At 45.1% G+C, this 20,296-nt stretch overlaps 2 protein-coding genes across 2 annotated transcripts; both read right to left on the bottom strand.

Annotated features, from left to right (window-relative positions):
• Window positions 1-214: 214 nt before the first annotated feature.
• LOC131282952 (kelch-like protein 17) lies at window positions 215-14,446 on the bottom strand. The gene is made up of 8 exons (XM_058312504.1): window positions 14,421-14,446; window positions 8,337-8,529; window positions 7,809-7,905; window positions 7,487-7,608; window positions 6,108-6,222; window positions 3,796-3,902; window positions 488-1,476; window positions 215-425 (listed from the first exon to the last, which is right to left on the bottom strand). The coding sequence occupies exons 1-8, from the start codon at window positions 14,444-14,446 to the stop codon at window positions 215-217; spliced, it is 1,860 nt and encodes a 619-aa protein (XP_058168487.1).
• Window positions 14,447-16,773: 2,327 nt separating this feature from the next.
• Window positions 16,774-17,793, bottom strand: LOC131293282 (nucleosome assembly protein 1-like 1). The gene has a single exon (XM_058321363.1). It carries the CDS (start codon window positions 17,791-17,793, stop codon window positions 16,774-16,776), a length of 1,020 nt encoding a protein of 339 aa, XP_058177346.1.
• Between the last annotated feature and the right edge of the window lie 2,503 nt (window positions 17,794-20,296).

The following is a 20,296-nucleotide window of genomic DNA, read 5'->3' as shown; positions in this document are numbered from 1 at the left end:
CTTGGCCCTTACGTTTGATTATCTAGAAACTAGCGAATTTGTTCACCTTCATTTGGGTGGTTGGATAGCATAGGAGGTTTGATTTGGAGTCCAACTCCAAGGGTATTTACTCCCATCATTGTGTCTGCTGGGCAGACGGTGAGCTCCCGTTGGTGGCCGCTCCGTTGTCACCCGATGCGACCACCGTAGCCGTGGCGCCGGTGCTCGTCAGTGGTCAAATGCTTGTCTGCAGGAGACCCCGTTCGAGGTTGAAACACTCCAGCACCGAGGCACCGATGGAGCTGCGGCGCGTCAGCATCGACGTGACGATGGTCCACTTGTTCACCTTCGGATCGTACCGTTCGACGGAGTTGAGCGACGACGAACCATCGTTGCCACCGAGGGCGTACAGGAATCCGTTCGCTTCGACTACCTCGTGAGTTGACCTGGAAGGACAGGATAAGTGTTTTAATACTGTTTTATTTTATTTTCCACAGACGGAACTGACCTTCTCGAGTGCATCGCGCTGATCGGTTCCCAGGCGTTGGTTCGCAGATTAAACCGTTCCCCAGTCTGCATACACATCGTCCCGTCACTTCCGCCGATGCAGTAAAGGTAACCGTCTAGGGCGGCCACACCACAGCTGCTTCTGCGGGACGTCATACTCGGCACGGAGGACCAACTGCCGACGCGCGGATCGAACCGTTCCACGGACGATTGGTAGTTGCTCGAGTCAAACCCTCCGAGTGAGTAGATGCAATTGTCCAGCACCGCCACACGGCAGTACCGCCGGCGGGTGCTCATCGCCGGACAGGACGTCCAAACGCCGGTCAGTGGATCGTACCGTTCGACGCTGCTCAGACAGGACGCACCGTCGTACCCGCCGCACACGTACAGCAACCCATCGAAGGCGCACGTACCGAGACAGGACCGTTTCGTGCCCATCGGCGTGATGTGGGTCCACTCGTTCGTCAGCGGATTGTAGCACTCGGCCGTGGCCAGGTCGTTCTCGCCATCGTAACCGCCGACCACGTACAGTAGCTTCCGGAGCGAGGTGACACCGGCCCGCGATCTCCTCGAGAGCATCGGCGAGATCGTCATCCAGGCGTTCGTTTTCGGATTGTAGCACTCGCACTCGTTGTGGATCGCGAACAGACTGCCGCCGCCGACGGCAAAGATGTACGAGCGCATCCCCTCCGGTCGACGCTCGAGCGTACGCTGGCTCACAAGGGCACTGCGCTGCTCCGGCAGTAGATGGTACTTCATGGCCTCCAGGAGCAGCTCCTTGCAGTGCGATTCTTCGCGCACGAGCGCTTCCGTTTCGACGCAGTTCATGAGGAACTCGCGGCTGACCAGCGGCAGCCGGACGTGCGACATTAGCTCCGATATGTGCTTCTTACGCTCGCTGAGATCGTGCTTGATCCAGTTCAGCACGGCCACGAACACCTTTTCCTCGGAGCAGATGTTTAGCTGGCTGTTGGAAATTAAATCTTGCACCTGTCGAGGATTAGCAAAGAGGAAAAGTAAAAGACGTTTCAGAAATAACCTTTATAAGTAAAAGGAAATTAAGCCAGCTACAAATGGCCTATATTTTTAAGTAGAAGAGTTTTAATTTTGCAAAATTATACCTTATGTCAGGAGGTCAGGGATCATGAGAACAATCCCAACATAGATCGAATTACGGACCTAATTGAAATGCGTAACTTTGGGATTTAAAAACCATAGATAAAGTAACAAAAAGGATATTTTAATTACCCTTTCCGGCACAACGTTTAGCATCGTTTAAAACATAAAAAATGAAGTTTGATTTTCTCTATGATTTCAACTTCAAAGTCATAAAATTGGCCAATCGACAAATAAAAGCTAGGATTAGCATAAAATATTCAAAAAGGCCTTTCAAATAGCCATTTAGCGAAAACAGTAACAGTTTTCTTCTTTTTCTCTAAAGCTATATGGACACATCTTAAAGTTTGTTAAAGATTCTTCAGCAATGCAGCGTTTTAAGCGTAAATTGATTAAAACGTTCCAAACTTACTAAACATCGTCGATGAAAGCTACGACCTACAGTTCCTTATAAAATCCGTTTGTAAAATGGATAAAATTCCTAATAGAGTCAAGAGAATCGTTCGATTAATGGTTCTTTTATCAAATAGATGTTTAGTAAAACTATCAATAATTAAAATATATTTACAAATGATAAATGATGCTACTTTTTAACCATTAGATTTGAAAGAAGTTCTCTAGGACTGTTTTTTTGTGTATAAATCTCTATATATATAATTCTTGTGTCACGGTGTTAGTGTTCAAACTCCTCCTAAACGACTGAACCATTCAAACTCAAACTTTGCACACACGTTCCTTAGGTATGAGAATAGGTTTTTAACTAGGGTAAGTGCACCCATAGTGGATCTAGTGTTGCTATAAAATATAATGGTAAGAGAGCAAATATATCGAATGAAAACCCTTCAGTTTGTTTGCCATAGTACGTTGGCTTGTTTTATATAATTGTTATACCTCCCTCGGTATCGTATTTATTGTTATATAAAGTCCTTTTTGTTTGGTACAAAAATATAGTTGATCGATCCAATTTAGCAGAATAATAGAGTGTAATTAAGGTGATTGTAGCACTTTGGAGGCAACATCTAAATCTATCGCTTTAATGATTTCCATCGAAATGTACCGCAAAATTGTTTATTGTATTTCCAGGAAAGGAAAATTATGTCCCATTATTACTACCCAAAAACGTTAAGCCGTAATTGTCCGGTTCGAAGAATGGAACTTCAATAACACGCGCCTTAATGATGCTTTCCGTTATCGTCGTCGGTATGATGAAATGTCTCTTTGATTTACGGATCAGTTGAAAATCGAGTTTGCTACCAATCAAGCTGCTCTGGTGTAAAGGATCGTTATGTCGGTGCTGGCAATGCATTCGACTGTAAGATGAGGGATTTCCAGCAAATACTAACGATGCCTGGACGGCTTAATTAAGTTTTCTCGTCAAGCAAACAACCCGCCGTCCGGTTGTTGGGATCGAGTTGGGATAGTTAATTTATAGGCATCGTTCTCGTTCGTTGTGTTCGGGTTGTTCTTAGGCGGACCGAAAGCGAAACCGCGTTTGACGAACGGCACAGGGCCTGGATTCAGGTTGAACAAGTGTTGGCTCATAACAATCCTCGATAAGTTGTTTTTCTTTCGTTCCGGGAACCCACAGTTTTCTCTTCCATTTCCGAAAGGGGAGACCACACACGCTGTTGCCTAGCGTGTTGACATTCGCCGACACTTTCTGGGGCAACTTTTCCCCGTACCGAGTTCCGTGTGGCTTTTCCTTCTTCCCTTTTTGAGAAGTATGTTTGTTTATCGCGGTTCCCTGTTTCGGGAAGCAAGGCTCGGCACATGTCACCGTGCCGAGCACACCTCGCGAAAGTAGGAGCAAAGTCGTAAACCTATTTTCCTAACTGTTGGCCACGCACAAAATTGGCGTGAAGGTGGATGATTCATACACCTTCGCGTAAGGGCCTATGGATTGGGGATGGCCCCCCAAAAGGATACATCGTGCCACGCTTGGCGCTTGTTCAGTTGACCTGTTTGTTCGTTGTCTCCTTCATTTTGTTCATGGTTGTATTATTTAAAGCTCGCAGGCACGCATCGGCGAAGGCAACCATAATCGTTTTTTCGGGATGACTTGCGCCAACACGAACCCCTCCGTATCATATAACCCCCCTCTAACGGGTTCCTGTGTCCCCATATCTACCGGGAATCCGTTGGCAGCCCTCTGGACGGAAAAGGACGGTCGAGTATAAGTGAATGTTTATTTACCTCATTAAATCCCAGCAATAAAAACTCCTCGGTGCCGACGACTTGCTGGAAGTTCTGCAGGGCGTAGCGGTGGGATCGGGAGTGTAGCTCCTTGCACGAGTGGGCATCTGAAAGGAGAAAGGAGACGGGGGAGACGACCCCAAGATGAGACAGAGAAAATGGGTTTATGTGCGATGAACGGTAGGCGCGCTCCGAAACGTCCCAAACTCCCGTGGGCCAAGGCCACCCAGGGTACGCCAGGATGGTCGAATTCGAACGGCTGATTCGAACGGACGGAAAACCCGTCCGTCCGGTACGATAATACCGGGGCCCGATGTCGCTTTTCCGATGGAGATTATGGAAATGAAATTGTTTTCATCCAATTGACCACTTTGCTGGCGTTGGTGCGTGTCCTGGTATGCGTGTGGAATACCATTCGGATCTCAATGTGGCCATCTTTGGGCACCGGGAAAGAAGGGGATGCATAATTCAATTTCCATTCGTTCGCTCCAAAAGTCGTTAATTTGGCACGTTTCTTGCGAGAGTGAATTTTCAATTGTCCGTGAAAGTTGTCGGCTGATTAAATATCTGAAGGAATGGAAGTAATGATTACAATCCCGGCATCATTGTTCCAATGCTTCTTTAACTCTTTTCACGATGTTGCTTTTTAAAGCGGTACATCTTCGCACTCTCATATTTTTTTACTGAAAATATTAGTGAGCTGGAAAGGTTCTCCCCGGTCATAGTAGGAACTTGACCTCCAGCAAAGGTTCTTTCTAGCTATGTATATTTTATTAGCAAGGGTTTATCCATGACGGTCATGCGTAAAAAATATAGAAAGCATAGGTTACGTTTGATCATGGGAAAACTTTTTGGGGTAAACGAAACTTTGACCATAATTCACATCTTCGGACGGCCCATTGCGACGAAAAGAGAAACGTAAATGATTCGAAAGGATGGCACAATATGGTAAAACTTGTACCTTATGATCCTGCTTACGTTTTTGTATCAAAAGAGACAATTTTTTGTCTAATATTCCTTGCTTTGAATATTTATTGAGTTGACAATTTGTCAGATAAAATCTGTTAATTTAGCTTTCAAAATTATCTCATTTCCCATCGATTGAACTCAACATATTGGAAATAAAAAAAATCGTTCTAGGTTGAAATAATTTTACTTTTAAATATGTACGCAATAATATAATTTTATTCTTGAGAGTTCGGTCAACAGTTATGGCTAAATTTAGAAATCTAAATAAGTTGGTAAACCATTTATAAATGCAAGTGCAAAAAATACTACAGAGAGTACTAACAAAAAAATGGGGTACGGTTCTCTCCACTATCAACGTGTTACAGTTACCACATAACTGTAATCGATATACTACTAACGTAGTAATATAATTTTTAGATTAGTAAGAAAATTGTTGTATTTTTTAATTAAAATAGTCTTGAAACATTTTAGCAAAAACAATTCTGGGTTCCAAAGTTGGATTATGTTGGATTTGAGAAATCGTTAAATTACGATCAATGATAACAATTCCGATCAATGATTCACATGTCGTTCCATAATAATCAAATTGGCCATTTAACGGAGTTGCCCGTTGGCGAGCCGGCATCCAAAAGCAGTGGTCAATCGTTGAAACAATACGCAAATCCAATCAACCCAACGGGATTGCAGTTTTCTCACCCTTCCACCACCAAAGCACCAGACAAACGGTGCCCTTCCCCACCAATGGAGACCAATTAAGATGCATAACAAATACCGGAAGCTTATTGATGCACCGGTGGTGCCCGTTTCGAAACCGCGAATGCAGTGCGTCACGTACAAACGTACTCGCGCCGGACGATGGACGATTACGGTAACAATAAGGAACGTTGCACTTGCAACACGTGTTCTACACATGTCGTCGCCCTGTCTACGGCTGTGCCGCTTCGGTGCCAACGGAAAGTGGCAATTAAGTACCACAAAAAGGACCGCCCCACATGGCTACACGCACCGCGCGTTCGTAAATCATTTCGACGAAGGATAAGCCACCGATGGGGAAGGAAGGGAAAGTACTTTCCCAAGAACGCCAAAGAGAAGGTTGCTCACTGGTTGCTTGGATAACGGTGGTAAAGGTGTTTCGAGAAGCATAAGGTGGTCAGGCCAACGGTCCGTCGATGGGTGCTTTGACCGGATCAGATCAGCGAACAAATAGGATTGGGATGGTGGTTGGACGTTGCCTAATTTTGGCCGGCGGTGGGTAGGTTTGTGGTTGCGAACCAATCAAACCGTGGCCAAGGGCTACTGAACTACCCGATGAGCGCCGTAGCATGAAAGTGTGCTCGACTCACCTGCGAAACTTCGGATTCCCAGACAGTTTGAGGGATGCAGTTGGCGAAGCAAAAACTTGCAGCACGCCTCCCGTACGGACTGTATCTGAAGCAGGCTGGAAGCGGGCAGAAGTACCTGTAATTAAGGACCGTGTATACAAAAGGAAATTAGGATTAAATTGGTTATGACAGTTCAATGTAATGTAGGGAAAAATATCTTAATGAACCAAATGAAGAATTCAAGTAGATCTCTTAGTCCTCTAATAGAAAGATTGTTTCACATACCAATTTGAAGAAATGAAAGTTATAAGTCTATCCAGATTTTCTTGAAAGTCTCCAGCAAATTTCTGTGAGAGCTAGATGCGATTCTAATCTTCCTTAAAGAGTCTTCCAAATGCTAACAAATACAACGTTGTTCTGTTCGGCAGAGGCGGATCTACCTATGAGCGGACTGAGCGGCCGCGGGGCCCCCGAGCTTAAGGGGGCCCCGTGATGAAAACCCCAGATCGCAAAAATAACTACCGATTTTATTTATTCTCGCAGTGGTATACATATTTGATCAAAGTTATTGCCAGAATATGTTTTCATGAATCTTCTTTCTCATCTAATAATGTCCGTTTGACTTAAAATGCTCTCAATTTACGGTCTACTAATAAAAGTCTCCATTGCTACCCTTTTAAATTGTTTTCGTCGTCGCTGTTAAAACTGATAAAAAGATTTGATAATTTGAGAGCGATTTAAAAAAACCCTATTGCTATTTAGCACACATAAAAAACATCTGTGAAAAGTGATCTACATTTGCATTTACTTAAAAAAAAAGAAAAACATGACATTTACAGCAGAAAAATATTAAAATGAATAGTTTTCAATAGGTCGGTTTGGTTTAGGATGTTAGGATGTGGATTTATTTTAGATTCTTTGAATTAATATTTACTATAAGATATGTGACGCAGTTATGGATAATAACGAAAAGATGTATAGAATTTGTACCTATAAAAATTCATAGAGACTATATGCTGAAAATATGTATAAAGGATTGCAAGCTGTTGTAAAAAATGAATCCAATTTTGGCCATAGGTATAGAAACATTTAGAGCAATCGAAATGTATGGAGGGCCCCGTTTATCCAACCGCTTGGGGCCCCCGAACGGAATGATCCGCTTCTGCTGTTCGGTGGGAAACATGTCACCCATTATTTGGATGACGTGGCCTAATCAGAATATATATCCGACACACAATAATTGGATGACGTGCGGCCAACGTGTTAACTCAAAGCGACTATTTTCTCGCTAGATTTCCTCGAAAGCCTTTAGTTAATTTCTTCGAGGACAAGAACCTCGTTCCTAAGCTTACTTAATCTCCCCTCGCTGGGTGTTAACTAGAATACGCCACTCGACTCACCTGAACGTTATCCTCGGTAATGGTAATCTCCCCGCTGTAGGCATACTCGATGAGCTGCTTCAGCGAGGACGGGTCAATGTCGTGCAGCGTGACCACGTCGCAGTTCCGTTCGAGCATGTCATCTAGAGAGAAAGATATTCAATATTCCAAACATTAACAGTCGGCCGGAGAAACGTGTTCGGGGGAATCCGATAATTGAATTCACTACCGGTGACGGTGATTTTCACCGTACCGGAGCGCTTTTTCGGTCCACTGGCTGTAACAAGACCAGAGGTGGAGTTGTTGCCCCGCATGGTGGCGGCTCAGGCCCGGGAACACCTACCGTTGAACATGGCGTAGAAGTACGGCGAAACGGAGGCCAGTATCACTTTGTGTGCATTGATCGTTTCGCCTCCAACTTCGAGCGTGACATCGCAGAGCTGCAACGAGCAAGGGGAGGGAAAAAAAAGGATAATGTTAACACTGGACCAATGGAGTGGACCCAACACATTCTCGAAAACGAACAACGCAGGAGACGGAGTTTGTCCGAAATGGTAAATCCTGTTGAGCTGAGGATCGGGTTCCGTGTGGGGTTTTATGTTTCATCTGACCACCGTCACCAACTCAACCGGGGCGTTGCCTGGCGAAACCTTTGACAAATATTGCAGCACCGCGTATGCGTGCAGTTTAGCGGCTCCCAACCACCCACCCCCCTACCGGAGGGTGGTACGGAAATTTGATTGCCATAATTTGACTGTTGAACCTGTTGGCCGGCATTGCGTGGGGGATTGCGACCCAAGCTTCGGGCAACCAAAGTGCAAACGATGTCTGGCCGGGCTGGGGATTTTGTGAATTGGTTTTGGTTTCTCACCTGCGTGTTCTGGCGCATCCGGTTGATGGCGGAAAAGGACGCTATGCAGTGGCCCGGGTTCTGGTGGTGGGCCTGGGGCAGTATGTCGTCGTTCGACATGTTCGGTGGGCTGAGATCGCTCGGTGTTTGCGTAGAGTTGCATGTTACAGTGGTGACATCCTCCCCGTTTGCCGTTTCCGTGCCTACCGGGGACCTGCCGGAATGGGGAGAACCGAAAGGGGGGGAGAGTTTGTTATGTATGCAACTATGTTGTATTGGGAATGTGGGGGGAAACACAAATTCTGTTTCAAATTGATGGAGTTATATGTTTGACACAAACGCTTATCGTGGGATTTGTTGATACGAATGAGATCCAAATATAAGGTTTAAGTTTGAGCAGTTAAAGAGGACCTAGGTCTAGAATGAATTCTGTTCTTAAGTAAGGTCTTTTTGAATATCTTTCATGATATTTTAAGTGCAGTCTTTCCCAGATCCTGCTTATATTTTCACAACTAAGACATTTTCGAATGGAATATCTCAAGTATTTAGGTATGTATTTTAAATACTTTACGTATCTTAAATGTCGCCAATTATTTGGTAAATTATCCCACACTTTTAAACGTTTTTATGATCTTTTATATTTAAATTAATTTTTATTGAAAGTTCTAATTTTTGGAGTGTTTGGCCTCACTATTACACCGTTTATTCTCGTTTTTTCTACTAACGTTTGTATTAAAAAAAAATAGACAAATTTTCATCGGTGATAGGAAAAAAGTTAACCAAGCTAATTGAATGAAGTAAATTTTATTGTAATGTTACATTTATGAAGTACTTCCAAAAAATATTGCGACGGCCAGCCGTCCTTAAGGTCTTTGGCCGAAACTTTAGCCATAGCCGACAAAACCAGTCGTGTAAGAAAGTTTTTCAGTTATTGTGAGGCATTCATAATCTAATGGTACTACGTTTGGACTTTAAAATGTTGGAATATGTCCTGCTTTGAAGGTTTTAAAATGTTTTTTGTTTGGTTGTAGTTGATAGGCATACGGAGGGTTTGTAGTGTGGGGTATTTCAATTATATTTGACCCGTTCGACTCCTCCGATGCTCTTTGCGCATGATTTATTGTGACCAGGTATGTCAGACCCACTGAATCGTACTCTTTATGATGTTATCTGATAAAGTTGCATAATTCCTTCTTCGTACGCTGGAAGTCTTGATAAGAAGAACAGCGACTTTGTGCAAATTCTTCTCGCTGGTTTTCAGCCACGATATGGCGTTCTATGGGAGTTAAGGGATCTCAACACATTTTAAATATACTGTAACAAGCTTCAAAAGCAACATAAAGTACCAGTGTTTTTTTACCACTTGTTGCTATCTGGCTTTAAATAATCTTTGGTCACGTGGTCCGCGATAAATCTGGATGTTTTAATACACAATCGAACGTAGATGGTTTAATGACCACGGCGGATTCAATTGAAATGATACAGTTGTCAAACTTGATCTAAATTTAAGAGAAATGCTACTCGTTGATTTGCCTTTAACAGAAAGTTGCTAGCATTTTCCGGTTTTTCATGGAAAGTTGTTAAAATTTGCCTATTTTTTTAATGCAAACGTTATTTAGGTATTTATACAAAAATCAAACATACAATTCAACCTTTTTAGATAGTTGCATCCTTTAATTTTTACAAAATGTAAACGATTGTCTCATGTATGATATTACTCATCCTTTAGAATCAGACGTACGAAAAAGAACACTTTTAGAGTATCAGTTGAAGAAGATAGTTTATCCTTTTCGTCAGTAATTCACCCGAGAACATCTGTCGCCAGTAAATTTCTATTATCTAGTGGACCACCATACTTTCTTTTTCCCATTAGCAAGCATTTCCCGTCCTGCCTATTTGCATACACCGCTGGAACCGCCGTAGGAAAGCTCTCGAGATAAAAGCCATCCCACTCGAAACTTTACTGCGAAGATGGATTGCCGGAGTGCGAGTGGAAACAAAAACTGCCGCATGCCAAATCAACTGCGACAGTTGTAAAACGTATACCACCCTGCGGAATTCCGGTCGCCTTGAGGAAGGCACACATAGGGCGCCAACCAGAGCGGAGAGAGCGTGTGTCCTTTTCAAATCGATAGCATGTTTCCCGTGTCGGATGATCCAATAAGGCGCGGGTGTTGTAAAGGACACCGGAAACCACTCTGCAAAACCGACGAAAGATAGGATACGGCGGAGCATTGGCTTGGAGCACCGTTTTACATTGGGGTTTTCTGTCTTTCGTGAGCGATTTTTGCTGTATTCCTTTCATTCCTTGCCAGAGCCTCTAACCTCAAATCTGTTTGTCATGGGCGCTTGGTAGGCGCCATCAGGCTAACTTTCGAGAGGGCCCTGCGTTGGCACAAAATCCAAAAAGGTCCGTCGCAAAACGGAGTGACTGGTTGGTTTACTGGAAGCAAATGCCAGCTTGCCGGTTTGTTTTTAGACATAATAGATAGTCCTTCGTTATTCCTTAGAAAAGTTAGAGCGTAGAAGGTTTTTTTGTAAGTAAAAAAAATGTAAACTGGAGTGGTTTGTTAGTTTTAGAAAAAATGGATGCATAATAATGGTCTGCCTTGCTATACTGGTTCTACTGGAAAATAAAATTTTTAGAAATAGTTCATAAGACCATATTTTATCTAAACCTGATCTAAACCTAGAAACCCATGTCATACAACCGGGTTTGATTCCCTTGCGGGTTTCAACTTTTCAAACGAACTATAATTACGATTCAGAAGCTTCGACAGTACTTATAAAGTTAGTCTTAATTTGCGGCTTGTTTCGGGTCAACTATAGAACAGAGCACCCGAATGCTCATTAGCCTAACGAACCTTTCTGGTACGATCAACCGTTTCCAACACCCAAGGGGAAATAAACCATTGCAAGCTTTTTCAACTTTTAATGATAGATTTAAATTTTTCATTCGAGAGTCGTGGTGGGCATTTATAAAATAAGTTCCCTGTGATCGCTGGACCACAGTTGCAGTCGGCTTTCGGAGGCAGCTAGAGTTGCCATCTGGTTGGGGATCATGCTTAGTCTGATAAAACTGAGCCCCCGGTGGAACGTGCACGATCGGCGTGATTCGTTTCGGTTGCAGCTCGTTTGCCTGAAGTATCTCGGCCTGTGGCCACCGGAAAATTCGGACGAGCAAACCCGTCAACGCTACATCGTGTACGGTTGGGCGTTGCGGGTCGTGTTTCTTCACATGTACGTCGTGACCCAGGTGTTGTACTTCAAGGATGTGAAGGATATAAACGTAAGTCGCGATATACGCGGTATTAGGGATCAATCTCTGACAGGATTTAGTGCGTGTTTGTTTGGTTTTTTATAGGACATCGCGAACGCATTGTTCGTGCTGATGACGCAAGTGACGCTGGCCTTCAAGTTGGAGAAGTTTAACTATAATATCGGCCGGATTCAGGCGTGCCTGAGGAAGCTCAACTGTACGCTCTATCATCCTAAATCTCAAGTGGAGTACAGGTACTACAAGGAAATGGCCGTGGGCACTTGAACGTTGAGAAATTTACAGCTGGTTTTGCTCTTTTTCCATATCTTCCACCTCCCCCCTCTCGAAGGCCCGCGCTTCAATCCATGAGCGAAGTATTCTGGTTGATGATCTTTCTGATGTTCCTCGCCATTTTCACCATCGTCGGGTGGACGGTATCGCCGGCCTTTGACAACGAGCGGCGGCTGCCGGTGCCGGCCTGGTTTCCCTTCGACTATCAACGCTCCAGCACGACGTACGCCCTGCTGTTCCTGTATCAAACGATCGGCATCGTCATGAGCGCCACGTACAACTTTTCCACCGACACCATGTTCTCCGGTCTGATGCTGCACCTGAAGGGACAAATCGAGCGGCTCGGGAGTATGGTGCAGAAGGTGCGCGGTGGTTTAGGGAAATGCCGTAACAAGGTAATAAAGTGTGACTATATCATTTCGTGTGTTTCATCTTTAGTTAGGTCACGAAGAGCCGAGGGAACGTGAAGGAGCGATCCAACCGTACAAATGTGATGACGAGTGGAAAGCAATACGGGCGAGAATCGAACACCATTCGAAAACGCAAGGAAAAACATACTCCGAGGTAATCGAATGTGTGCTGTTCCACAAGAATATTCTGAGGTAGGAAAAGCGCCCGAGATTTGCCCCCATTCGGGGCCGATTAAAAGAGATCGTTGTCTGAATTTTATCATCGTTTCCGCACAGCTTCATCGATGAGGTGCAGGACATTTTCCACCCGTCGATCTTTGCCCAAGTGTGCGCCTCCGTTATAATACTTTGCATGACGCTGCTGCAGGCCACGGGGGACGACACGACGATGGCAGAGCTGCTGTCCTGTGCGCTGTATCTGCTGGTGATGACGTCGCAGATTTTCATCTTCTGCTACGTCGGAAATGAAATTTCATACGCGGTCCGTACAACCGGCGGACCGGATTCCGGAGCGAACACATCGGAGGGTTTATTCGTTTTCATTGTTATTCTAACATTCTTTTTTACAGACCAATCAGTTCACGGAGTTTGTCGGATTTTCCGATTACTTCAAGTTTGATAAAGCGACCGGCAAGGCAATTGTATTTTTCATGCAAATGTATGCAATCAACAGAGAGTGAGAGAGGGAGAGAGAAAGATGAATAAATGTTTTTCTTATTTCGAACAGGACCATGAAGGACGTGCACATTAAAGTGGGAACCGTGTTGAAAGTCACATTAAACCTGCACACTTTTCTTCAGGTAACGATCGTTTCAAAAGAGATTATCTTAATTCCTGACTATAAAAATCACAATTGCTATCTCATTTATCAAGATCATGAAGCTGTCCTATTCCTATTTGGCCGTGCTGCAGAGTATGGAATCAAAATGAAAGTCTGCATTCCTGATTGATTCCTTGCCAGCAGGTTTCCAGTAGAATACAGTGGCTTTATTGTTTTTCATCTAATCTCTTTTTATATTTTCCATTCTCTGTTAAAAAGTAAGGCATCAAAATCTTCTTGAGTTATTTTTAATTATTATTCCTTAGGATGCTTTTTTGTTGTAATTCTTGTTTAATGGTATATTTTGGAGTTAATATGGTGATGCAGTTTTAATTTCAATAGCTAGGTTTGATATTATTATGTAACATTTTTTAACTCTGAACTCATACTTTTCAGTAGTCTGATGAAAATCAATTTAGGATTCCAAGGTTGTAATAATTTAAACTTGTATGGTATGGTACGAGTTTGGTTTATATGGCGATGTTTACGAAAGTTCATATAAGTAGTCTTTGTGCAATCAACCGCTAAGGTGTTTTTTTCACGCTTTTTAAATCAGCATCATCCCACAAAAGTCCAATTAATTTGCAACCAATCACTAAGATGATTGAGAGACAAACAAATACAACTTAAATAAAATACCTAATTTAAATGAAATAAAATGGTAGTGTGTTTTGATAAACAAATAACAGTGGACGTTTAGAGCAATCTGGAGCTTATTATCGAGGTTCATAATCTAAAATAAAAGATTGAAATACATTTTTTTTATTTATTAAAATTAACATAGAAGATATAGCTTTTTTAAAAAATTCTGTTTTTGTAATAGTAAATTAAACCGTAGTTCTTTAAAGCTGAACTTATTCTACTGATTATGGAATTAATTTGTATAGATTTGAATGAATTTAGTTTGATAAGAGTTTTTGAAAAAATAAACATATTACAAGGTCAAATAGTTCATGTTGCTATTGTTCAAAGTAGTTATCTTTTCATGGATTCATACGAATCACATTTTATAAAAAATAATACTCCATGTCAGCCAGCCTCCAGCCATCATCAACTTCAACGATGGGCGATGGTCGAGTATCTTGTAATGAATTCAGTATCAAAATCGTGGCTGAAGCGCAAAAAAAAGTGAAGCAAAGCAGACATACTATCATCGAATCTCTTTGAAGTCTCTTGCCTTCGAGTGCTCTAGTACCCGTCATCGACAACTACTCCAGTATGTCTAGACGCCACCTCCTAAGGTCGAGAAACGCCACAGGCTCACACCATATCCCCGGTTTTCTGTCCGCTTCCACCTCACCCTATTTACGACACATTAAACTTACGTGTTGGATTTGACGGGCAAGAACATTTTTTTGTTGCACGCGACCAGCTTAGAGAGATGCTTGATGAGAAAGATTTTCACTTTCAGCGTGCATATTCGGCGAGGCGCCGCGACGGCCGTCGAAGTGGAGGGCTCTTCAGAGGTGGAGCCGGTAGTGTTGGCACGCTGCGCGTTCGGGCCGCCGGAAGCTGTCGGATCTGAACACTCCGAATGGCCTTGCTTCGAGGGGCCTGCTGGCGTCGGATCGTCGGAACCGTCGGCACTGGCGTTACACGAGAGGAGCTCGAAATGGCTGGGCCCACTTGGGTCGCCCAAGTCGAAGGTCGCACTGTCGCTGATGTCGGCTACGGTGGTGGTTATCACCTGTGGCGAGGCTGAGGCGGAGGCAGCAACAGCAGCAGCGGCAGCAGCAGCGGAGTGAGTGGTTGCATGGATCGAAGCAAGCGACGCGAGCCGGGCGATGGCAAGCTTAGGCTGCTGCGATGAGGCGGCTGGTTTCGGCAGGGCTTGGTCCGGCTCGTCCGTCGGCTCGGCGGATCGCGAGCATCGGATCAACTTCGCGCAGCTGTTGAGGGAAGCGGACGAACCCGACGCGGTGGGCGATCGTGCACAGGAACGATCCACTTTTACCACAGTTACCCGCACGGGCACAACTTTCCCCGAGAGGAGCGGGGATTTTTCTGAACACTCACAACTGGCACCGGAAGTCCTTGCTTAAATCCGTACGACACAGTTTAACATATCCTTTCGACTTGCACTCGGTGGTTAACCGGATCTATCCTACGTTGGCATGCATCCAGATAAAGCCAACATTCACCAACGCCTCACGATGTATAATGATGGATTCTGGAAAGAAAATCAAGCGAAAGGAAAAGAATGAATAAAATTTCCCAGACACCATCGGTCCGGCGAAAGGCAGCACCATCTGAATAACTAAGTATCGTTCATGTGCGTGATGGTGGAATGATAAACTGCTCGCCAACCCATCGCTACATGGTTCATTAAAACGGCTTATCCGAGAACCGACCGCGATAAATTATTCAGCTCACTCCGGCGCAAAACATTCGTGTCCGACTGTCGACGGACGAATGTTGGGCTCCGAAAACACATATATTCCGTTGCTGAAGATACTGATTAAATGTTTAACATACGACCCTTTGTAAACGGGGTGGGATAGGAGCACAGCAATATCAGTTAAATTAAACAGAGGTGAACCGTTCGTACGATAAAATGTCGAGAAAGATAGCAAACTGAATGAAATCATTGTGTTTACGTGAGATTCTTTTGCACACGAAATTCAACCAGGCGGAAAATGTTTCTGTTTTATCAATTTCTTCTGATTTCAAATTAAATGAGTTTTATGGATTTATCTTAGCGGTGAATGGACAGGATAAAAATTTCCGAACATGAAAAATCAAACGAAAAGAAAATATAACTTTTTTTAAATTAATTATTCCCTAGATTTAAGTTGATGGTTAAAACTATGTTTGGCGAATAAACGATTTTTAAATATTTTAATTCATCCCATGAACCTGCTCGTAATGCCATTAACTAGCTTTTTACAAAATAGTATTTAAAGAATGCTTTCCACAACCATGGTCATAAATACCACAATCAAGGCAGCCACACCTTTCGGATTTCTGAACTAAACCAGGTCGAATCCAAATGGCTTTCGTGTGGGTTGGGCTGCTGCACTCCGCGGCTTCTGGCTTCCGTACCGAGGCGATTGCAAAATAAAAGCCTCGCTTATGCAGTGCGTGCGCCGAGGCTTCCCGGTTTGACCGGCTGGCAAATTAGGCCAGGAAGCAACAAGCGTCTTCGGACACACCCATGCCGGGTCGTTGTCCATGCCGGTATGTGCATCGGACTGTCAACAAATGGGATTATGGTTGCTCAGCTTCAAACGGCGGGTGCATTCGGGAGGGCGCGGTGTGGCCCAATGGCCTACATTTGCATTCGGGACGATTGTGTGTGCAGTTTTCCCCTCCACACACGAGCCGGTACCGACCGGTAGAATGTTTCGGAAGGGGAGGTGGAGGGCACGAACACATGTTGCACGTCACGCCGGTGCTCGAACAGTGGCGTGTGAACCTCCGGCAGCGGGACTGAATGCTTCGCTGCCCACAGCTTGATTGCAATTTCATCGTCAACACAACGTTTATTTCTGAAGGGGTGAAGATAATTATTTGTGATTGCTATGTCGAATATCAATAAATGATAAATAAAATCTGGCTCTAAAAAGAAAGACACCTGAGTATATTATCGACAGATCTACGCTCCGAAGTTAGTTAGTTCTTGGAGCGTCCAATTTGGAAATGGTCACCGAAAGAAAAACAATACTTTTTTAGAAAGCTTCATTCGTCTGCATTGGTTTTCGATTCTTCTACTGCATCCGGTTCTGTTGCCTCCTGTTTAGTGTCTTCGTCATCCAGCTCCATAGGTTCACAGTCGTTCTGAGCCCAGAGGCAACAGTTATCGCAATCGTGAAAGCTCACGTATTCACCCAGGAAGAGGAAAACTGCCCGCGGAATGATCTTCTCCTTGATGTAGTACCCCTGCTGGAAGTCATTATGCGCCAGCGCGTACTGCAGATCCGGATCGTCGATCTCGCGCATCTGCTTTTCCGGTTGGAAAAACTCAAAAAACGATCCACCCGCATCGTCCTCCGGCGGCTCCGAGGCTGCCTTCTCGACGAGATTGTGTCCCGACTTCCAATCGATCTCGCACCCAACGCTGCGGTGTATTACGAACCCTTCGAAACTCGCCGGATCGCTCTCGTCCGGTGCGCACCGCAGGATGTACTCCTTCGTTAGCACCTCGTTGGTAAAGTAGGCATTGTCGCTAGCGAATTGGAACTCGAGCAAGAAGCTCGGTTCGGGCTCGTTTTTCAACACGCACCGGATGTCCGTGAGCGACTTCAGTGCCGGTTCGTCCGCTTCTCGGATGAAACCCTCCAACAGGCTCGCCTTCAGCACCGCCAGCCAGAACTCCGGGATGCCCGACGGTTGGTCGGCGGCATCGGCACCGGCACCGCCGTCCGGTTCGGGCACCTCGAGCCCATTCACAAGGCGCGAAATTGCACCGTGACACTGGTTGAACTCGTCCTGGAACGCGACCTCCATCGCGTGCGCCTTCTTGTGGAAGTCGGCCTCCTTGTGGATAATCTGCATCTGCCATTTACGCAACGCGTGCACCTTGGCCCGGATGCCAGCGGGAATGGGGGCCGGTTTGTCCAGGCCCGTCTCTATCTGCTTGATGCGACGCTCGATGTCCGAGATTTGCTCCAACAGCGTCGCTTCGGAGGTTAAATCTTGTGGTGGCGCCGGTTTGGAAGGCGCGTTCAGTTCGTCCCCGGCAGCACTTGCGGAATCCATCTCTGAAGTGTGCTTCTAATCGAAGGTACCACAATGGACTTGACTTGACAGAATCTTTTAGTGAACTGGTGTATCGATAAACTTACAGGACTACTATGATCAATTGGGGTAGAATATGTTAAACATGTAGCAACGCTGTCGATTCGATTTGACAAGTTTAGGCACCCTTTACTAAGATTTTAGGTAAAATATTGAATTAAAACTAACTTCTAGAAACAAGTTCCTCGGTAATAAAATCGCTCCGTTACTTGGCGATAGAAAATGCTTAGATACAACCTATCATAATTCGTCCAATTTTCCCTTAAACGTCCTGCGCCCCAACAACAATATTAGGATCATCAAATATGGATACGATGGTTTGATGCGCAACACGTCAATTTCAAGGACCTAGCGGCAAGAAGTAAGCCCGGTTCGAATGTTTTCCGCACGTGCGTGCCTGTTTGCCAGCACGGAGCAGGAATATGAATGAGCCGTCTCAAGCTACGCATCAGAATTGTCGGGTTTTTTTGCGCGTTACGAATGCTGAGAGTGTGGGACACGGTTTCCAGCAGGATATCGCAGAACTTCCCCTTTAAACCACCGTTTGACATACATACATACATTTTCCTGGAAGCGAGTGGGAAAGGAATAAGGAAGCCTTCTGCGTCCTGGAGAATAGCTGTACATGGTGGACTTTGTTATAAAACGAGAAAAAACGCCTTATCCTTCCAGAAAGTAGGTCAATGTTGCCGAATTTGCGGTTTCCGGGCGAACGGTCGTATAATTTAACGACCCTCCCCAAAACGGTAGGGTGTCTTTTTTCCGCCGTGCTTCGACTTTTCCCTCGCGCACTGGGAGTTTCTTGCAACTTCTTTCCGTGCACACGGTTCCGCAGCGGCGCGAAGGAAATCGAATGGAAAACCCACGAGACAACCACACCGATAATGGTGTCTGCCCGGCGAAGATGAATGCGAGATCCGTATCGGGCTGGGCAAACGGAGCGAAAGTGTCCGTCCTCGAGACCAGGCTGGCGGTTTGCAGCCCAGACGTCCTGTTTCCAGGACGGTGGGGTAAGGTAAGGCAAAAGAGAGCGAGAGTCCAAACCGACCAAGGCCAACCAGTTTTGCAATGGATCCAGGTGTATCCATCCCTGGCAACATTCGCCCCGTGGTTCTATTTCCGTTCTAACCACCGAACCAGACCCCGGTTTCCAGTGGCCCAGCACGAAAGGTGGTATCCTTTTGGCCGCCAACCGGAAAAGAACTGCGTGGCGGGATGGAGTAATTTTCACCTTGTTTTTCACTTTCACTTTCCCTGTCCACGCTGTCTGTGTGTGTGTGTGAGTGGTTCCATTGGCGTCATCGTTCGGGTCCGGGCCTTTCCATCCACCAACGTGCTGTGGAAAACCCGGCGTGTTCCGGAGCATGGTGTAATACTCGCAGCGAGGTATTATGTAATGCGCCGGCTGGTGAGCTGGTGGAAAACGGTGGGTGGGTGGCTCATGCGTTTCGTGTCCCTATCGATTCCCGACCAACTGCCCCAACCTTACCTCTCGCCCGCACCCTTTAAGGGACCGTATTTACATCGTCATAGAGTAATGAGCGGCGGCCTAATGCGAAGCTCGGCGTAATTCGGGAACCCTCACGGCTGATGGTGGGACGGAAAAGCATAAGGAAGGATGAAAGAAAGGGCAGGAAAACCTCCCAGTGTCGGTTTTCGGTTGGCAACAAACTACCATCTATTTTCCTCGCAGCACCGCCTGAAGGTAATAGGAGAACCCGGGGCCACTTTTATTTATTGTTTTCCCCCGCACATTCGAGGCTGGTTTTCCCGAGGAAGTTTTGTTAGGCCACGGAGCACGGGCTCGGGCTAACCGCTAGTTGGGCAAAAGGGATCGGGTCAGTTTCTATTGATTTCTCCTGGAGCAACGCTGTGTTCAGGAAGCACGTGCAGGAGGGCACGGAAGTAGTTCAATGTATCGAAGAGGGGGGCATTGATTTCGTGGTTCAGTGTGAGGTGAAACATTTGAAACCAAACTTTTCTTTTAGAGTGTTAAATCAATTAACCACCAGGGATATCTTGTGAAAACTCTTTCAACGAAGGTATTTTGCAGACTGTACTTTAACAGCCACTAAAAATTAAAGCACGAAAAGAACTCTTTCTCAACAGCAAAAGACGGGTCCACTCAAGTAATTCCACTTAATTTAACGAGTTTTGGCGTGCAACAAGCATTCGCATGACTGAATGCACTATGAATTCCTCACCTTTCGGAGCAATGTGCATCGCGCTAAAAGCGCAAATGCACGGAGAAAGTTTTCCCTTTCCGGGGCGTAATTATAATTTATTCGCCACGCTCGCCAACCAAGTGAGGACTTGGATTGTGCGGGGAAAACAAACGAAAATATGTCGGCAATACCAACCATGAATACCTAACTGGATGGTACTTGCAGTTCTTGGCACCGTTTCGTAACAGAACGCAGGTGTTGCCCCGAGGGTTGGAATTAATTTCGCGATTTTCCCTAAC

This window comes from Anopheles ziemanni, chromosome 2, assembly GCF_943734765.1.
Source record: "Anopheles ziemanni chromosome 2, idAnoZiCoDA_A2_x.2, whole genome shotgun sequence".
Classification (NCBI taxonomy): domain Eukaryota; kingdom Metazoa; phylum Arthropoda; class Insecta; order Diptera; family Culicidae; genus Anopheles; species Anopheles ziemanni.
Note: the sequence above shows the minus strand (reverse complement) of the source record. Positions and strands in the feature narration are given on the sequence as shown.

Coding starts and splice junctions, on each gene's coding strand:
- LOC131282952 (XM_058312504.1), bottom strand. CDS start 14,446: ATGTTCTTGCCCGTCAAATCCAACAC. Junction 7,609..7,808: donor CTTCTACGCCATGTTCAACG/GTAGGTGTTCCC, acceptor CTTTCTCTCTAG/ATGACATGCTCGAACGGAAC. Junction 6,223..7,486: donor TTACCGAGGATAACGTTCAG/GTGAGTCGAGTG, acceptor CCTTAATTACAG/GTACTTCTGCCCGCTTCCAG.
- LOC131293282 (XM_058321363.1), bottom strand. CDS start 17,793: ATGGATTCCGCAAGTGCTGCCGGGGACGAACTGAACGCGCCTTCCAAA.